Below are 14,593 nucleotides of genomic sequence, written 5' to 3'. Positions count from 1 at the left end.
GTTTGGTAAAATCCCCGCTGCCGGCCGGTGCACAATGCATTCTGGGATACTGAGATGCATACTTCAGTGTGAACAGTCGGCTGGTAATGGCATATTTATTATGAATTTAGTAGGCTGTATACAGTATATACTCATTGAGTATGTGTAGTATGCAGTATGCTAGTATGCCATTCCGAACACAGCCATTGCATTACAAATAGGGATGCACCGGAACTTCCGGAAGTTCTGCCACCGAAATTATTCAACTGAAAATAGCAAAAAAGCACATTCGGTGTTTGGCCGATTTTGATGACGTGATCAAACAGTGCAAGCAACCCATGCTGTTCTGTGAATGAGACGAGCATTGAGTGATGACTGCCTACTGCCAAGTCATAAAATTACAGCAAACATGTCGGCAGTTTGGCATCTGTTCTCTGAACGACAACGAGAGGCACATTCCGACATTATTGGCAAAAATACACTGCAAGCATCAGCATGTGTGCGTTTCATTTCAGCGCCCATGTTAACGGAGCACGTCTCAAGCTGTCTGCCGCGGCACGCCATCTAGTTATTAGGACTCACCTATTTTGTGTGCCGTGCGCGTTGCAGGCAAAACTCAATGTATATGCAGTAGCAGCTCCGCAGTTACCCCTAACCCCTGAAATAGACCGCAAGGGTCAACCTCAGCAGCGTGTGTGTGTGTTTCATTTCATGTATGGCTGCTCTATCCCATTAACATGGGCACCGAAATGAAACGCACATGCACTGCTGAGGTTGACACTTGCGGTCTGTTTTAGGGGTTAGAGCCACAGAAGACACGGAGCCAGTGTGAGAGCCGCAGCAGTTCGCCATGCACATGAGCTGCTGAGGTTGACGCTTACGGCCTATTTAACCCTTGAAACACAATGGGCACATTAACATGGGCGCCGAAATGAAACACACACGCGCTGCTGAGGTTGTCGCTTGCGGTGTATTTCAAGGGTTGGGGTAAAGGCCGATTTAAAGTTCTGCGTCGAATTTACGTGCGCAGCTTACGCACGTAAGGGGTCTCGCACTTTACACTTCTGCGTAGGCCGCGCTGCAATTACACCGTCACATCGCTAGGTGGCAGTGTGTTTTCTATGCCCCTGTGCTGTGCCTCTTCCGGTTAGGAACTCAACGGAGCTCAAAGCGGCATAATAGCGATCTTTTTGTTGTTATGCTTGTTGTAAATAAAAGTTCTATGACGCATTGAAATGACGTTAAACTAAGATAATACGATGGTTATCATAATTTTTCAAATCTTTATTAATTAGTAATTACAGAAAAAGTAAATGACATTTCTACGCACGGTCACGCGGGACTACATAAGCTTACGCGTAGCCTATGGCGTCGACTTTACGCAGAACTTTAAACCGGCCTTAAGTTGGGGTAAGTTTGGGAGATAAGTTTTCGTGACTTCAAAATAAAAGCGCGAGCTAAGCGATGACTGGAAACTGATGGGATCACAGTATTATGTGACAGCTGCTGGTGAAGGGCGTAACACAGCTTGTTTTGTGAGCCTGCTAACAATGTAAAGTAGTTTTATAGTTAACTAGGTAGCAGTGAGGATTACTCACCGAATCCATTGCATTGCAATATTTTGGCTTCACTAGCGATGGGTGTGATGTGATTTTCAACAGCGTTTTTCAAAATAAAAGTCCGAACATTTTAATTGGAGACTTGTTACCCCCACCACCAGTCACTGTCACATTTGACATCTTTCATGAAATGTTACGTAACATAAAGTATACAATTTCAAACACGCAATTTTTAAATAATTATAATGTTCATGAATAAGCATACAAGCATGAATAAAAAGCTACATTTATTTAATTTATGCACAAATTCATCCAAAATTGGCAAAATAAATTAAAAACTGCCGGTACGCGCTCGGTATACGGCCAAGTGTTCACTTCATTTCGGTTTCGGCTTCTGACAAGAATGTTCATTTCGGTGCATCCCTAATTACAAACGTCAACATTGCCTCAGCAGGCTTGTTATTACTCCTTGCACATTGCTGCCCAGACACACTACCTAATTAGTTGACAAAGACCGTTGTCATTACATGATGTGCAATGCATGACACTGAACTTCCCCTGACTACGACTTCACTAAGCTAGATAGTTAGACAGCTAGTTTGCTAACATTACAGGGACAGAGCTAGCTACAGCTGTTGTGAACACTGTCGCTATCTTAGCTAACACCAGCTAGCTAGCTTAAGCATAGCAAGTAGTTAACCAAAATAACAAACAATTGCTAGTTTAAATCCATTGAATAAACAGCAAAAAAAACATGTGTGTGTACAACGTAGCAGGTTGCTTGCCTGTTTATTCTGACCTATTGTTTCGGCCAACGTTAGCCCAGCGCTGGCTACGAGCGAAACAACTATTTTAGCTAATCTGTGTATTCTTGCTAGCAGCTAACTGTTAGCTACTGTTTCCAATATTAATCTTCAAGCATTTAAGTTATTTAGGTGTACACTCTCTTGCAATAAAACTCACGTATACTGCTAGCTACATTAATACACATTTTGAGTTCAGAAAACGGGTCAGAAATGAATTCTTACCGTATCTAGCTAAAGTGTCTGGTTGCTGAGGCCAAGCACTCGAAAGCGGTTGAAATCACTCCGAAAGGCCGAGGATCAATGCGGCCTTATTATGCAGGGGAAACTATTCCTGAACAGACCTTATTGCATTCTTTTCTTAAGCACAAATACTATCCAGGGGTGTAGTTTAAGTCCAGAATTGTATGCTACCAGAATGTAATAGTTAAAAAGACCACTTCATGAGCGCTGTGACTGAAAACGACTCAGATTAGAGACATTTGTGATGCAGCAACGCCATTTCAAAAGCAAGCACTCGGGGCTGTCCGTAGTTGAGAGAACAATAAAGTTGCGGCCAATGAAGCCAAACGCAACAACAGAGGTTTTGGTAACAACAGACAGACAAATAGGCTATGTTCCAAAATGCGTTCTTGCACTCTAAATCGTATACCAAGTACGGTATACGCTTAGTTCAGATATAGTGCAAAAACGCATTTTGGAAAACAGCCATGGTGTACAACTGTATCAACTCTATGAGTTGATAAGAGTTGTGTACCATGGTCCTCTAATCAATTGTTTCTGACATGAATTATCTCAACCAGTTTCATATTATAAAACAAGACAGAGTAAAGCAAAACAGTTCCCCAATATGATCTTGTTGATGTTTAACACCATCATTTATTTAGATTAGTTACAAAACATAAATAAAATCAACAATTGAATTAGTTACAGTTATTTTACAGAGGCTAAATCACCAGCAACATACAATTTATTTCTAGGTATTTCTGTTTAAATATCCTTAAATCATTGGTTCTCATTCAGATCATTTTGGAGCTCCCAGGGTTGTGTTTTGTAGACTAGGAACCCAATAAAGACATCTCCTGGTGATGTTTGTTTGTTTTTGTTTGGTCCAGGGAGTCAGGTTTGAAGATGCAAAAAACATGTTCAAACTGACAAAACTCTTGGGATTTAAATGTGATAGTTTAAACACAACAAGGAAAGGAATAAACCCAGGGGAACTTCATGAACAGATGAGAACCAATGTTTTCTAGTTTCAGATAACCTCAGATTTTAAATACTGATCAGAACACATTTTACATTTTGTACAACCCCATTTCAAAATACAAAAATAATGTTTTTCTTTTAGATTACATTTTGGTAACACTTCAGGACAGGGCGAGTTCCACATCTCCTTTCATGAATATCATCAAAGCTGTGACGTATAGTCAACATGTTAGTATTTGACATGACAGCACAGTAACTCACCACCACTAATAATGAACTAAATTACTGTGAAAATGTGGGTTGTCTCAGAGAAAACAACATAAATACTCAAAACCATTATGTTAAACTCTATATTCATATGCAATTGTAAAGTTTTACATTTGAACAACCATAAGCTTAAGCACAAACTGTTTAGCTCCCCAATAGAACATTATTTGTTTTTCCTCCCTCCACTTTTGAGTTTTAGTGCATCTTCATCACTGTTAAGCAGTCTGTCACATATACTGTACAATCTCCTCTTTGCTCTGGCACAAAATCTCTCTATCATTAATTTCATTAAAACAGAGATACTGCTTAGACTATAAAACCTTTTGTAAGCTCTCAGAAAATATATGCCTGACCATTTCTTGGTCAAATTTGTATATGGCTAAGTGCACTGATATTTGCAAACCAATAAACATTTGCAGATGTATCTAATTTCCATGTGAACCCCTGCATCAGTCACTAAGTAAGTTCAAAAATTTAGAAATAAAACGTTTTCGATCACGTACAGTAAACCTTTTGCAGCACTTCCTGCAGGTCCTTAGTCTAATTTACAAAAGAGTCATTCACACTTAAAACAACCCATGTTTAAGGACAAAAATAGTTAATGAAATCCAGAAACATTACCGGCTTGACATATTGCCCAGTGAGGCCCTCACAATGCTGTTGGACAACAAACTAAAACTATGGCCTTTATGGGTCCAAGCACTCACTTGGTTTGACGTCTTGTGTTGAGGAGAGGCGCCCATGACATGGGCTCTAAGTAAACATTGTATACTGGTACAGTCACAACTAATGTGAGAGGCTGCTTTCCATGGAAGCAGTGGGGATACAATTTGTGATGCAGTGAAGAAATATCACAAAGCTTTGTCACACAAAAGAAAAACACACACACACACACACACACACACGTATTCATTTTAAAAGGCAATATAGGAGCAGCACATTTCCATGGTTCACCCATTCCAAAAAATGACTTGGCAGTTATTTTCTCATTGTCTTCCTATGAAGGGCTGAGATTAATGAGGAAATTCAAAATTTCCACAAATCTATTTATTTAAGTGCCTATCTGAAATAAAACTGTGATTAGTTCTGATCAATCAATTATCTCAGAGTTGTTGTGTTCAGCAGATGTGAGAAATATAAGCAGTGTAAGCAAATTGCACTAAATTCAGGCAAGGCAAGGTCGGTAGCTGTCAGGTCATGCAGTCCTGGGATGAGTATACATTCAGTAAGCCTCAATACAAAATCAATTGAACATATGAATCAAATCAATTTATCTATCATATCAGCATATTCATGGAATCAATTTAGCAGAACTTTTTATCATGTTACTCATCATATTACCTCAAATCTTAAACCTACATTTTTACCATTACTTATCAAAGTAGAACACAATACACAAAGTACATGCCTTGCCCGTGCACTACACTGTACAACAGTGTGCTTAGTGGCATTGTGGTAGCGATGACAGCTAGATTGCCATGCTCATTGATGTAACATGCAGTAGCTGTAACTGCTTTATGTCTCATTGCCTCTTAAAACATTTGTGCTATATTCATTTAAGATGTTGGTTAATTCTTTATGTCTGGTTGTTGTCAACGTGCTTCTACAAAAATATTTTGTTTATGCCTTACAGACAAATAACAACAATACAGGATGATCAATTTAGATGACAGTTACTAATTGCACTTTTAAATTCAGTCCTTTCAATGTAAGCATTGACAAATAAAAACAAAAATGATGTCAATACATAACATCAAGAATGTTTGTGTGTTCCTTCATGTCTCTGCTTAGGAAGAGTTCAGGTCCAACCGAGTTGGAAAGAAAAACATGATCGTTACTTGGTGCCAAAATACAGATGGGATATGTACTGAGAAAATCCATGGCAACACAAACACATACACATACACACAAATACACACGCACACATTACATAATTTACATAGGTAACTCAACACCCAAACCAATATTCATGATCCATTTTGCTATCTTTCTGCACACATACTATGCTCTACGATCTCTCACATTCACTCTCCATCTTATCTCTAGAAATACACTGGAATCCATTTGCTCATTCTCAGACAGGCCTCGCACACACACACCTACTCTCAATATGTTTTTTTCTCGTCATCTCTCTCCAACTATTAATTCCATCCCATCATAGCTACCTCACTCTTCCCCCCTTTATTCTTTTTACTGCTGTCCCAGGGGAAGAGTGGAGGTTGGGGGTGTTGGGTGAAGTTTGGCACTGGAAGGCAGAGCAGCAGTAGAGCAGGAGGAGCAGCAGGAGGAAGAGGAAGAGGAGCAGGAGCAGAATGTCCCCCCGGCAGCAGTGCCACTGTCCGCAGGCACCACGGTGCCGGAGCTGGGCAGAAGAGACACAGACGGAGGCATCTGAGACGGGGGCATTTGGGAAGACAACAGGGGTTGATTCTGAGGTGGAGCATGGGGCAGTTGGGTGATCTGTTGCATCTGTGGTTGCATGGGCTGGGATTGGGAGAGCAGTGGAGTCTGCATCAGAGGCTGTGGTAATTGCTGTAGGTGTAATGGGGATTGCTGAAAGGGCATTTGCTGTAATGAGTGAGGCTGAGTGTGCGGGGGTTGCTGGAGATGTAAACTTTGTTGCAGCTGTGGGACTTGAGGCATGTGTGTTTGTTGTTGTTGTGGTGGTTGTTGTTGTGGTCCTGGTGAACGGAGTGCATCCGCTACCCCCACCCCGCCCCACTGGGCCAGGGCCACCCCACTGGTGTATTGAGATGGGGTTGATGCAGCGAGGGTGGCAGAGGCAGGTGCTGCTTGGGGACTCAGAGGTGACACAGGAAACCAACCTGGTGGAGCAACCTGGAAAGATGACACAGTAATTAGCACAATAGCAACCAGATAGCACAACCATAATAACACCATGTACGGTATTCACGAGGAAGCACGACTCACACTGAAAAATAAATATATACTCAATACTGTAGGTATGTGACAAGAGGTTATGCACTTTACCTCAGTGGGCTGGCTCCAGCCTCCTAACTCCTGCACCTGCTGGATCTGCTTGATTTGATTAAGCGAGGGCTTGGGAGGGGCAGGACCCACTGTCTCCTTCGTCCAATCATCCACCAGTTTGTGCAACTCATCAGTGAATGTGCTCTTCCTGGCACCCATCCCCTGGGGTGGAGGACTATGGTCTGAGATGATATGAAGGACAGCTAGTTAGGCAAACACTGCTATTCAAAGTATAGGAGCGTTATTTGTGAAAATACTAACTCTTACCCCTTTTGGTAGTCAGTAACATAGGGTGTTCTGGGCTGCAGTACGGGGGGAGTCTGCTCTGTTCTCCACCTGAGAAACTACTGGACTGCTGTAATCCTAAAAACAACAAGAGATAATCCTAATCTCCTACAGTATATATAGTATCCCCTCGCCACACACTTACACATATATAGTAAAATTACATATTTAGAATTTATTAGGTAACTGAATAAGAGCGAGAGAGGGAGAACAGAAAAGAGTGTTAGATAGACAGATAGAGCAGAGAAAGAGTGTATAAGTGGAACAGAGAAATAGCATAGTTACCAGGGTGTGCGACTCCGTTGTTGTCCATGTGGGAATGGGGTCGGGGCCGGAGCTTGACCTTGGCCGGTCTGGGCCTGCGGGGGGAGATGGCGGGGGGTCCTGATGGGAGGGGAGGGGTGCGAGGCAGGGGTAGAGGGAGCGTCTGCCGGTGGTCTTTGAGGGAGCGGAGTTGTCTGTACAGCTCCTGTAGCTCGTGATTCTGATGTGACTGGAGAGAGACCACCTCTTTGATGTGTCTATGGAAGAGATATGAAATGCAAAGGGGAGGACGTGGAAAAAGGTAGGAAAAGAAAGTATTTGGGAAACCATTAATGGGAGAGGGATTAAGAGTTGAGGCGGAGGAAGAGAGAGTGAAGACATTTGAGAAGGCAGGCAGGGATGGATGGAGTGAATAAGAAGAAGAAAGTAAACATTTGATTAGTCAAAATGAGAGAGAAGCCATTTTGGATGCAATCTGAGACTCAAATCCTGTCCCCTATTTCCCCTTTCCCCTGTCTCACTTCTCTCTCAGTTTGTGCAGCTCTTTCCTCAGGTCTTCATCCTCCAACTCGCTCTCATCATCATCGCTGCTGCCTGGGGGTGAATGTCCATGGGCGTGGCCTCTGGGTGGGTGAGACAGTGCAGGGGTCCTCTTGCCCTCCTCCCTCTCTCCCTCCTTCCCCCTGGCCCTCCTCCTCTCCCTCTCCAGGTCGGGGGACACCAGGGAGCTGTCGGTTAGCCTTTTCTCCTTCCCAGCCTCGGCCTGGGTCACAGAGAAGCGGCCCACTTTCCTGTGGCCACCACCCTGGCCGGAGGCTACTGCCTTGGGGGAAGAGGCCTCAGGGGGTTGGGATACTGGGGTGACCTGTGGAAAAGAGGTAGCGGGATTCATTAACTTTGTGTTCCTTCTCCAGCATATTCTGCTTAATCCGGGAGTGATGGGCTTCCCCTACCTCAAAACGACCTTTGCGTGAATGGCGAGGAATGAGGGAGGAGCCCTCTCTCTCCTCTCTCACAGCCTGACTGCTGGAGTGTCCGTCTGATAAAGAGATGGAGAATGAAAAACAAAGGGGGGATACAAGGACCCAGAGACATGGACAGACAGGAGGGGATAAAGACATACATTCACATGAGTGAGGAGGTAGACAAAGAAACATGCAGAAACAGAAAAAAGGCACATATGGACAAACACGAGGGACACACGGACAGGCGGACGTGGACAGACGTGAACACACGGCACACAGACAACACAGACACAAAAACACAAGAGTTAAAAATCATTCTATCACATGACATCACATCATCAGCAATCTGTGACTTATAAGCTTCCATGCGAGACTATGGGGATGTGGGAATATTACAATGATTCTGAACATACCGGTGCTTTTACAATGTTCCTACATTTCTTACAGTGAGTGACATTGATTTCTTACAGTGAGTGACAGTGATTTCTTACAGTGATTTCTTACAGTGAGTGACAGTGATTTCTTACAGTGATTTATGGTAAACATTCTAAAATAAGCTCAAATGTTATGGGGTGTGGGTAGGGTTGGTAGATAAGTAGATAGATGTTGTAAGACAAATACAGACATGGAATAGGAATACATTTTATGGGATAATGTCAGGTGAATGTGTACATCAGTATGCCCCAACCCACCCACACATCCACTCTTTCACACTCACAGTCTCACTCTCCCAGTCACATATCAGACACCAGATACCAACATCTCCTGTGAATCTGCTCTCTGATTGACAGTGATATTGTTCATGGTGTATGATATTTTTCTAAACATAAAGTGTGTATATGGATATACTGCATCATTTCATATCAACATGAAAATGTGCAGCTTGATGTGTGCTGCTGATGTTAGTTAACACACTAACACTTAGATACTTAATGATACATCACCATATATACACACATATGTAGAACATAAGGTACATGGAGTGCACATACTCTATGTTCATGCATATGTTAATAAATACACATAACTACACTACAGTTAAACACAGATACATGCAAAAATACCAGTGTGCTAAAAGAACATGAAAAAGCATAGCCTTACAAAAGCTAGGTTAAAAAAGAAAAAGGTAATGTAAAAAAAAGTATAAAAAATAAATATAATAACAGGAACCTTTAAAACCCTAGAGAGTAACCTCTAAAACCCTGTTCAATGTGCACAACATTCTGTAAATGATGACCATCATCATAATCTAGGATATCACATACAGAACATACTAAAAGAAAATGGCATGTTTAAAAATGTGTAAGGTGTAAGTTTCCTGTAATGTGCTGCATCTGAATACAATGCTATTGGTCCATTCACTGGTATAATCAAAATGTGAGGTGCAGTAAATGTAATATTTTGATCTACTGCACTGAATCTGCTGTCATGACAACATAACATGGCCTCTTTACCAGTCTAACCACTCATTCTCATGGGTAACCATGACAGTGTAGTATGAGTGATAGTGAACCCTCAGGTGGTTTTGTGGTAAATGCAGTGCTCTGAGCTACTCAGGTATGCAGGGGTTGGTGTGGGCCATGGATCTAAGAGCAGAGGATTCTGGTTGATATGAGGTCATATCCTGGGTGCAGCGGGTATTTCTCCAGATCTCCAGATTGTGAGATCATCTGCACCAGTGGCATCAGGCTCATGATGCCATTCTCTTCCTACACTTCTCTGCCCTGCTCCCCCCCTTCCATATGCTCCACTGTCCTTGCCCCTGGGTGACAAACCCATGCAAAAAAGGTTGCCAAAATAAATTTAGTAAAGCCATTCAGCAAAACAAACAATCCAAAAAAAAGTGATGTATCATGTACTGATATCAACACCAACACTATACAACAGAGACGATCACGTTACAATAGAAATACCAAAAATATGTTACTTAGGATTAAACCATTCCTTTAGCCATAACAGTTAAAACGTTCCTGGTAGTTGAGCAAGATACAAGTCTATGTTATACTAACACATATCTAGACATTATTGAGATTAATCTCCACCAACACCCCATTCTCTCTCTCTCTCTCTCCCCCGCTCTCTCTCTAAGAAGACGCTACCTTGCTGGACTCTGGGCTTCTTGAACAAGCTGGCGGAGTGGCGCAGTTTGCATGCCCAGCTTTTGAATTTGCGAGTCCAGGATTTCTTGCTAACAGGATTTCTGATACTAGGACATGTCAGGTTTAGGCCAAAATATCCACCTCCTGCATTGTGCTGCTGCTGTCCAGGCCGCAAGGGGATGGGATGCTGATTGGGGGGCCACGTAACATCTCCTGGGGTACTGGTGTCAGAGTGTGAGGGGGCAGCCTGGAGATAAGGATGGGTACGGGGGGGAAAGGGATATGGCACAGCAACAGGTAAGACTGGCTGTGAGGGGCAGAGACACTCAGAGAGAAAAAGAGAGACTTAAATATCATAAATACAATTACAGCAGTAAGAAAGGCATTTATCCTGTTATACATCATTATACAACATTGTATACATTGTACTGTAGTATCTAATTATTGAACATTTTAACATGATAGGAAACATAAATAAAAAACACACACAGTCTTCTATACATCCATATTTGTAGACCTCACTTACAAGAATGGTAGGTTCTCCAGGCAGAGGTGGGGGCCCAGCAGTGTCTCTGTGTGAAGCAGCCAGGAGGGAGGAAGGGGGGGAGGCGGAGGAGAGAGACGGGGCAGGCTGCTGCTCCACAGGGCCAAGCTCCGTTGGGCAAGCCTCCTCTCGTCCTCCACCTCCTCTCCCCCTCTCTAGGTCAGGAGAGGTGGAGGAGGAGCGGGAGGTGGTGGAGGAGGTGGTGGAGGAGGAGGAATGAGGAGATGTGTCAGAGGAGGAGGCGGGTGGAGGGAAGGAGAAGGGATGGAGCGAACGAGGCTCTGATGATTCTTCCCCTCCTGCCGATGTTGAGGCTGCTGATACTGAAGTGGGGGCCACAGTAGAAGCCACAGCAGCTCCCCCGGCCAGCACTGCCCCACTACTGTACTCCTGATACAACAGGTTCCTTAGCTTTTCATCCAGGGTCTTAATGCGGTTGTCTACAAACTCGATTTTGGGGGGGCCCTCACTGTCCGACTCTGCCACAGAGGAGGGCTGAGCGGGGGAGGGGGTAAGTGTGAGGGAGAGGGGGGGTAAGGGCGCATCTGAGGTGCTCAGAGTGAGAGGGGGCAGAGAGGAGTCCGAGGAGGGGTGCAGAGGGGCAGAATGGCTGCCTGTATCTTCTGTGAAACTCGCCTCCCCAGTAGACAGCTCAGACTCTGACTGTTGGAACGAGGGCCGTTTTGGTAATGGCGTCTGGTGCTGCTGCGGCACCTGCTGAGGGTGCATCTCCATGGTATTAAGCTCCTGTTGTTGTTGTTGTAGTTGTTGTTGTTGTTGTACTTGTTGTAGCAATTGTTGTGGTTGTACAAGTTGCTGTGTCTGCTCTAGAGGGAGCTGATGTGTATGTTGTTGAGCCTGCTGTTGATGCACAAGTGCAATATTCAGTGGCTGTGCTGACTGTTGGATATACTGTTGATTTACTGACTGGGTTAGCAGCTGGGGTTGTTGCTGCTGTAACTGATCTGCCTGAATGGCTGGAGCAGCCATAAACAACTGCTGCTGCTGTTGTTGTTGTTGTTGTTGTTGTTGTTGTTGTAGAATTTGCTGTTGCTGCTGTTGACAGTGTAGTGTTTGTTGTAGACCTAACTGTTGCTGTTGCTGCAGTTCAATTGGGGCTTGTTGTCGTGGCATTACTGGTTGCTGTGGTAACTGATGTAACTGCGGCTGTTGCATTTGTAACTGTGGGTTGTATTGCGGGTTTTGCTTTTGAACAGGGAGTTGTTGGGTCTGTTGAAGTTCCAGTGGTAACATCTCTGTCTGTGTTTGCAGTGACATAGGCTGTTGTAACTGTTCTGATTGACTGGGCAGGGGTTGCAAATGTGTCTCAGATTGTTGTGTTTGTTGTTGTTGTTGTTGTTGTTGTTGTTGTTGGAGTTGTTGTTGGAGTTGGGGTGGTTGTTGGAGTTGGGGTGCTTGTTGGAGTTGGGGTGCTTGTTGGAGTTGTGGTGCTTGTTGGAGTTGGGGTGCTTGCTGGAGTTGAGGTGGCTGTTGGAGTTGGGGTGGGTGTTGGAGTTGGGGTGGTTGTTGGAGTTGGGGTGGGTGTTGGAGTTGGGGTGGGTGTTGGAGTTGGGGTGCTTGTTGGAGTTGGGGTGGGTGTTGGAGTTGGGGTGGTTGTTGGAGTTGGGGTGGGTGTTGGAGTTGGGGTGGGTGTTGGAGTTGGGGTGGGTGTTGGAGTTGGGGTGGTTGTTGGAGTTGAGGTGGTTGTTGGAGTTGAGGTGGTTGTTGGATTTGGGGTGGGTGTTGGAGTTGGGGTGGTTGTTTTTGTTGGGGTGGGTGTTGGAGTTGGGGTGGGTGTTGGAGTTGAGGTGGTTGTTGGAGTTGAGGTGGTTGTTGGATTTGGGGTGGGTGTTGGAGTTGGGGTGGTTGTTTTTGTTGGGGTGGGTGTTGGAGTTGGGGTGGGTGTTGGAGTTGGGGTGGGTGTTGGAGTTGGGGTGGGTGTTGGAGTTGGGGTGGATGTTGGAGTTGGGGTGGTTGCTGCTGTAGCATTTGCAGCTGTTGGAAAGATTGTTGCAGTGCAGCTTGTTGCTGCTGCTGTAGCTGAATCTGCTCTTGGTACACTTGCTGCTGTGTCTGTTGTAGTATGTCTTGCTGTTGGAGGTGTTGTTGTTGTTCAAGAAGCTGTTGTTGTTGTTGTTGTTGTTGAAGTTGCTGGACTGTCTGTATTTGTTGTGGCGGGGGTAATATCTGTTGATTTAGCTGTGTCTGAAGCGGGGCTGACCTTGGCATCTGAGCCAGTGTCTGTTGCTGCTCCAGCCCAGCCAGGCTAACAGGGAGAGAGGTGACGGCAGCAGCAGTTGGAGAGTGAATAGAACTGGACGAGTGGTCCCCTCCAGATACACACTGACCCAGGGCAGATAGTGCCAACACTACATCACTTGGACTTGAGCCCACGATGTGGCCACCACTGGTGGCTGGGGATGGGAGAGCTTCAGTGAGACAGGCAGGGAGGATGGGAGCAACGGAGGCGGGAGCAGCCGCAAGGGTGGGGAGGTTGGTGAAAGTGGGTACATGGGTGGTGATGGATGTTGTGGCACTGGAGGTTTGGTCAATAGATGCTGAGGTGAGGACTGGCAGTTGGAGGCCAGCGGGGACAGAGGCAACAACTGCACTAGTGAGAGTAGAGGCTGGGGCAGAAACGCTGTCAGAGACAGTCGTGTCAGGAGCAGGGGCAGCAGTGGCTGGGTTAGACATGGAGGCAGGGGCGGAAACAGTGGAGACAGGGGGAGAGGAGGCAGACAGGGTGGGACAGGGAGGAGAGGCTATTCCAGCGAAGGACTCGGACCTTTGGGATCCATCCCCTTCTACGCCGACCAGAAAAGAGGGACAGAGGGTTAGTTTCTGTTATACAACCCACACAAAACACAGGTTGTTATTGAGCCATGGTTGCCAATACATACAGAGGCCCTTTGGGAAAGATCTTACCCCTTTCTGCTTCTGTGGACTGGGGTACACGTGTCTCTCCAGTAGGGGGAGGAGTCGAGGCTCCCTGGTTGGATTGAGAGTCTCTGTGGCGAATGGTCTGGTTGATGAAGAAACGCCAACGACCCACTGGGGAGGCCTGGGGGGCAGAATCCACTGGAGGACAGAGAGGAAGAAAGACAGAGAGAGAGAGAGATAGCCAAGAAGAACAACACATCATGTTACTCTAACTGGAGAATTAATTATAAATATATATTATTTTTATTAATTCAAACCTAGTATATCAGAGAGGGGTTGTGGGTGGAAAAACTCACTTGTACCGGGGGTGCTCACTTGCAACTGTTCAATAGATCCAGTCTGACAGAGAAATAATAATACATACAATGTTGAAATAATAGCAGAATTATGAATAAATCACACATTTGCTACACAATGGGGCATATTCTCCATATTGCATATTGGAAGGAGAAAATAACCTATTTTCAAGGCACTATTACACTATGAGCAGGAAACCCTGTACTGCTTTAACGTGAATGTAAAGAATGAGTAGAGAGGACAAAAACATAACTACGGTTATCTGGACAAAAACAGACCTGTGAGTGTGTGTGGAGAACTTCAAGTGCTTTCTTGACAATGGCCCTCAGCTCCTCCGCAAATTTCTCTTTCTCTGACTCAAGGACAAAGTCCTCCTCCACCTACACAAAGCATA

The 14,593-nt window shown here is 44.7% G+C and overlaps 1 protein-coding gene across 1 annotated transcript in view; it reads right to left on the bottom strand.

Annotated features, from left to right (window-relative positions):
• Positions 1 to 6,004: 6,004 nt before the first annotated feature.
• The window catches only part of wnk3 (WNK lysine deficient protein kinase 3), a gene marked incomplete at both ends in the record, with an annotated part of 28,198 nt that continues 19,609 nt past the window's right edge, over positions 6,005 to 14,593 (bottom strand). Inside the window, 14 exons of the mRNA XM_080534585.1 lie at positions 6,005 to 6,346; positions 6,521 to 6,652; positions 6,806 to 6,987; positions 7,073 to 7,168; positions 7,376 to 7,611; positions 7,876 to 8,219; positions 8,371 to 8,393; positions 10,419 to 10,665; positions 10,945 to 12,018; positions 12,267 to 13,053; positions 13,184 to 13,763; positions 13,888 to 14,040; positions 14,199 to 14,241; positions 14,478 to 14,579. Of these exons, the coding sequence (XP_080390711.1) occupies positions 6,005 to 6,346; positions 6,521 to 6,652; positions 6,806 to 6,987; positions 7,073 to 7,168; positions 7,376 to 7,611; positions 7,876 to 8,219; positions 8,371 to 8,393; positions 10,419 to 10,665; positions 10,945 to 12,018; positions 12,267 to 13,053; positions 13,184 to 13,763; positions 13,888 to 14,040; positions 14,199 to 14,241; positions 14,478 to 14,579 (4,341 nt within the window). The remainder of the gene's footprint in view (positions 6,347 to 6,520; positions 6,653 to 6,805; positions 6,988 to 7,072; positions 7,169 to 7,375; positions 7,612 to 7,875; positions 8,220 to 8,370; positions 8,394 to 10,418; positions 10,666 to 10,944; positions 12,019 to 12,266; positions 13,054 to 13,183; positions 13,764 to 13,887; positions 14,041 to 14,198; positions 14,242 to 14,477; positions 14,580 to 14,593) is intronic.

This window comes from Nansenia antarctica (assembly GCF_963989245.1).
Source record: "Nansenia antarctica genome assembly, chromosome: 6".
Classification (NCBI taxonomy): domain Eukaryota; kingdom Metazoa; phylum Chordata; class Actinopteri; order Argentiniformes; family Microstomatidae; genus Nansenia; species Nansenia antarctica.
The sequence above is the reverse complement of the archived record's forward strand: the minus strand, read 5'-3'. Positions and strand labels throughout refer to the sequence as shown.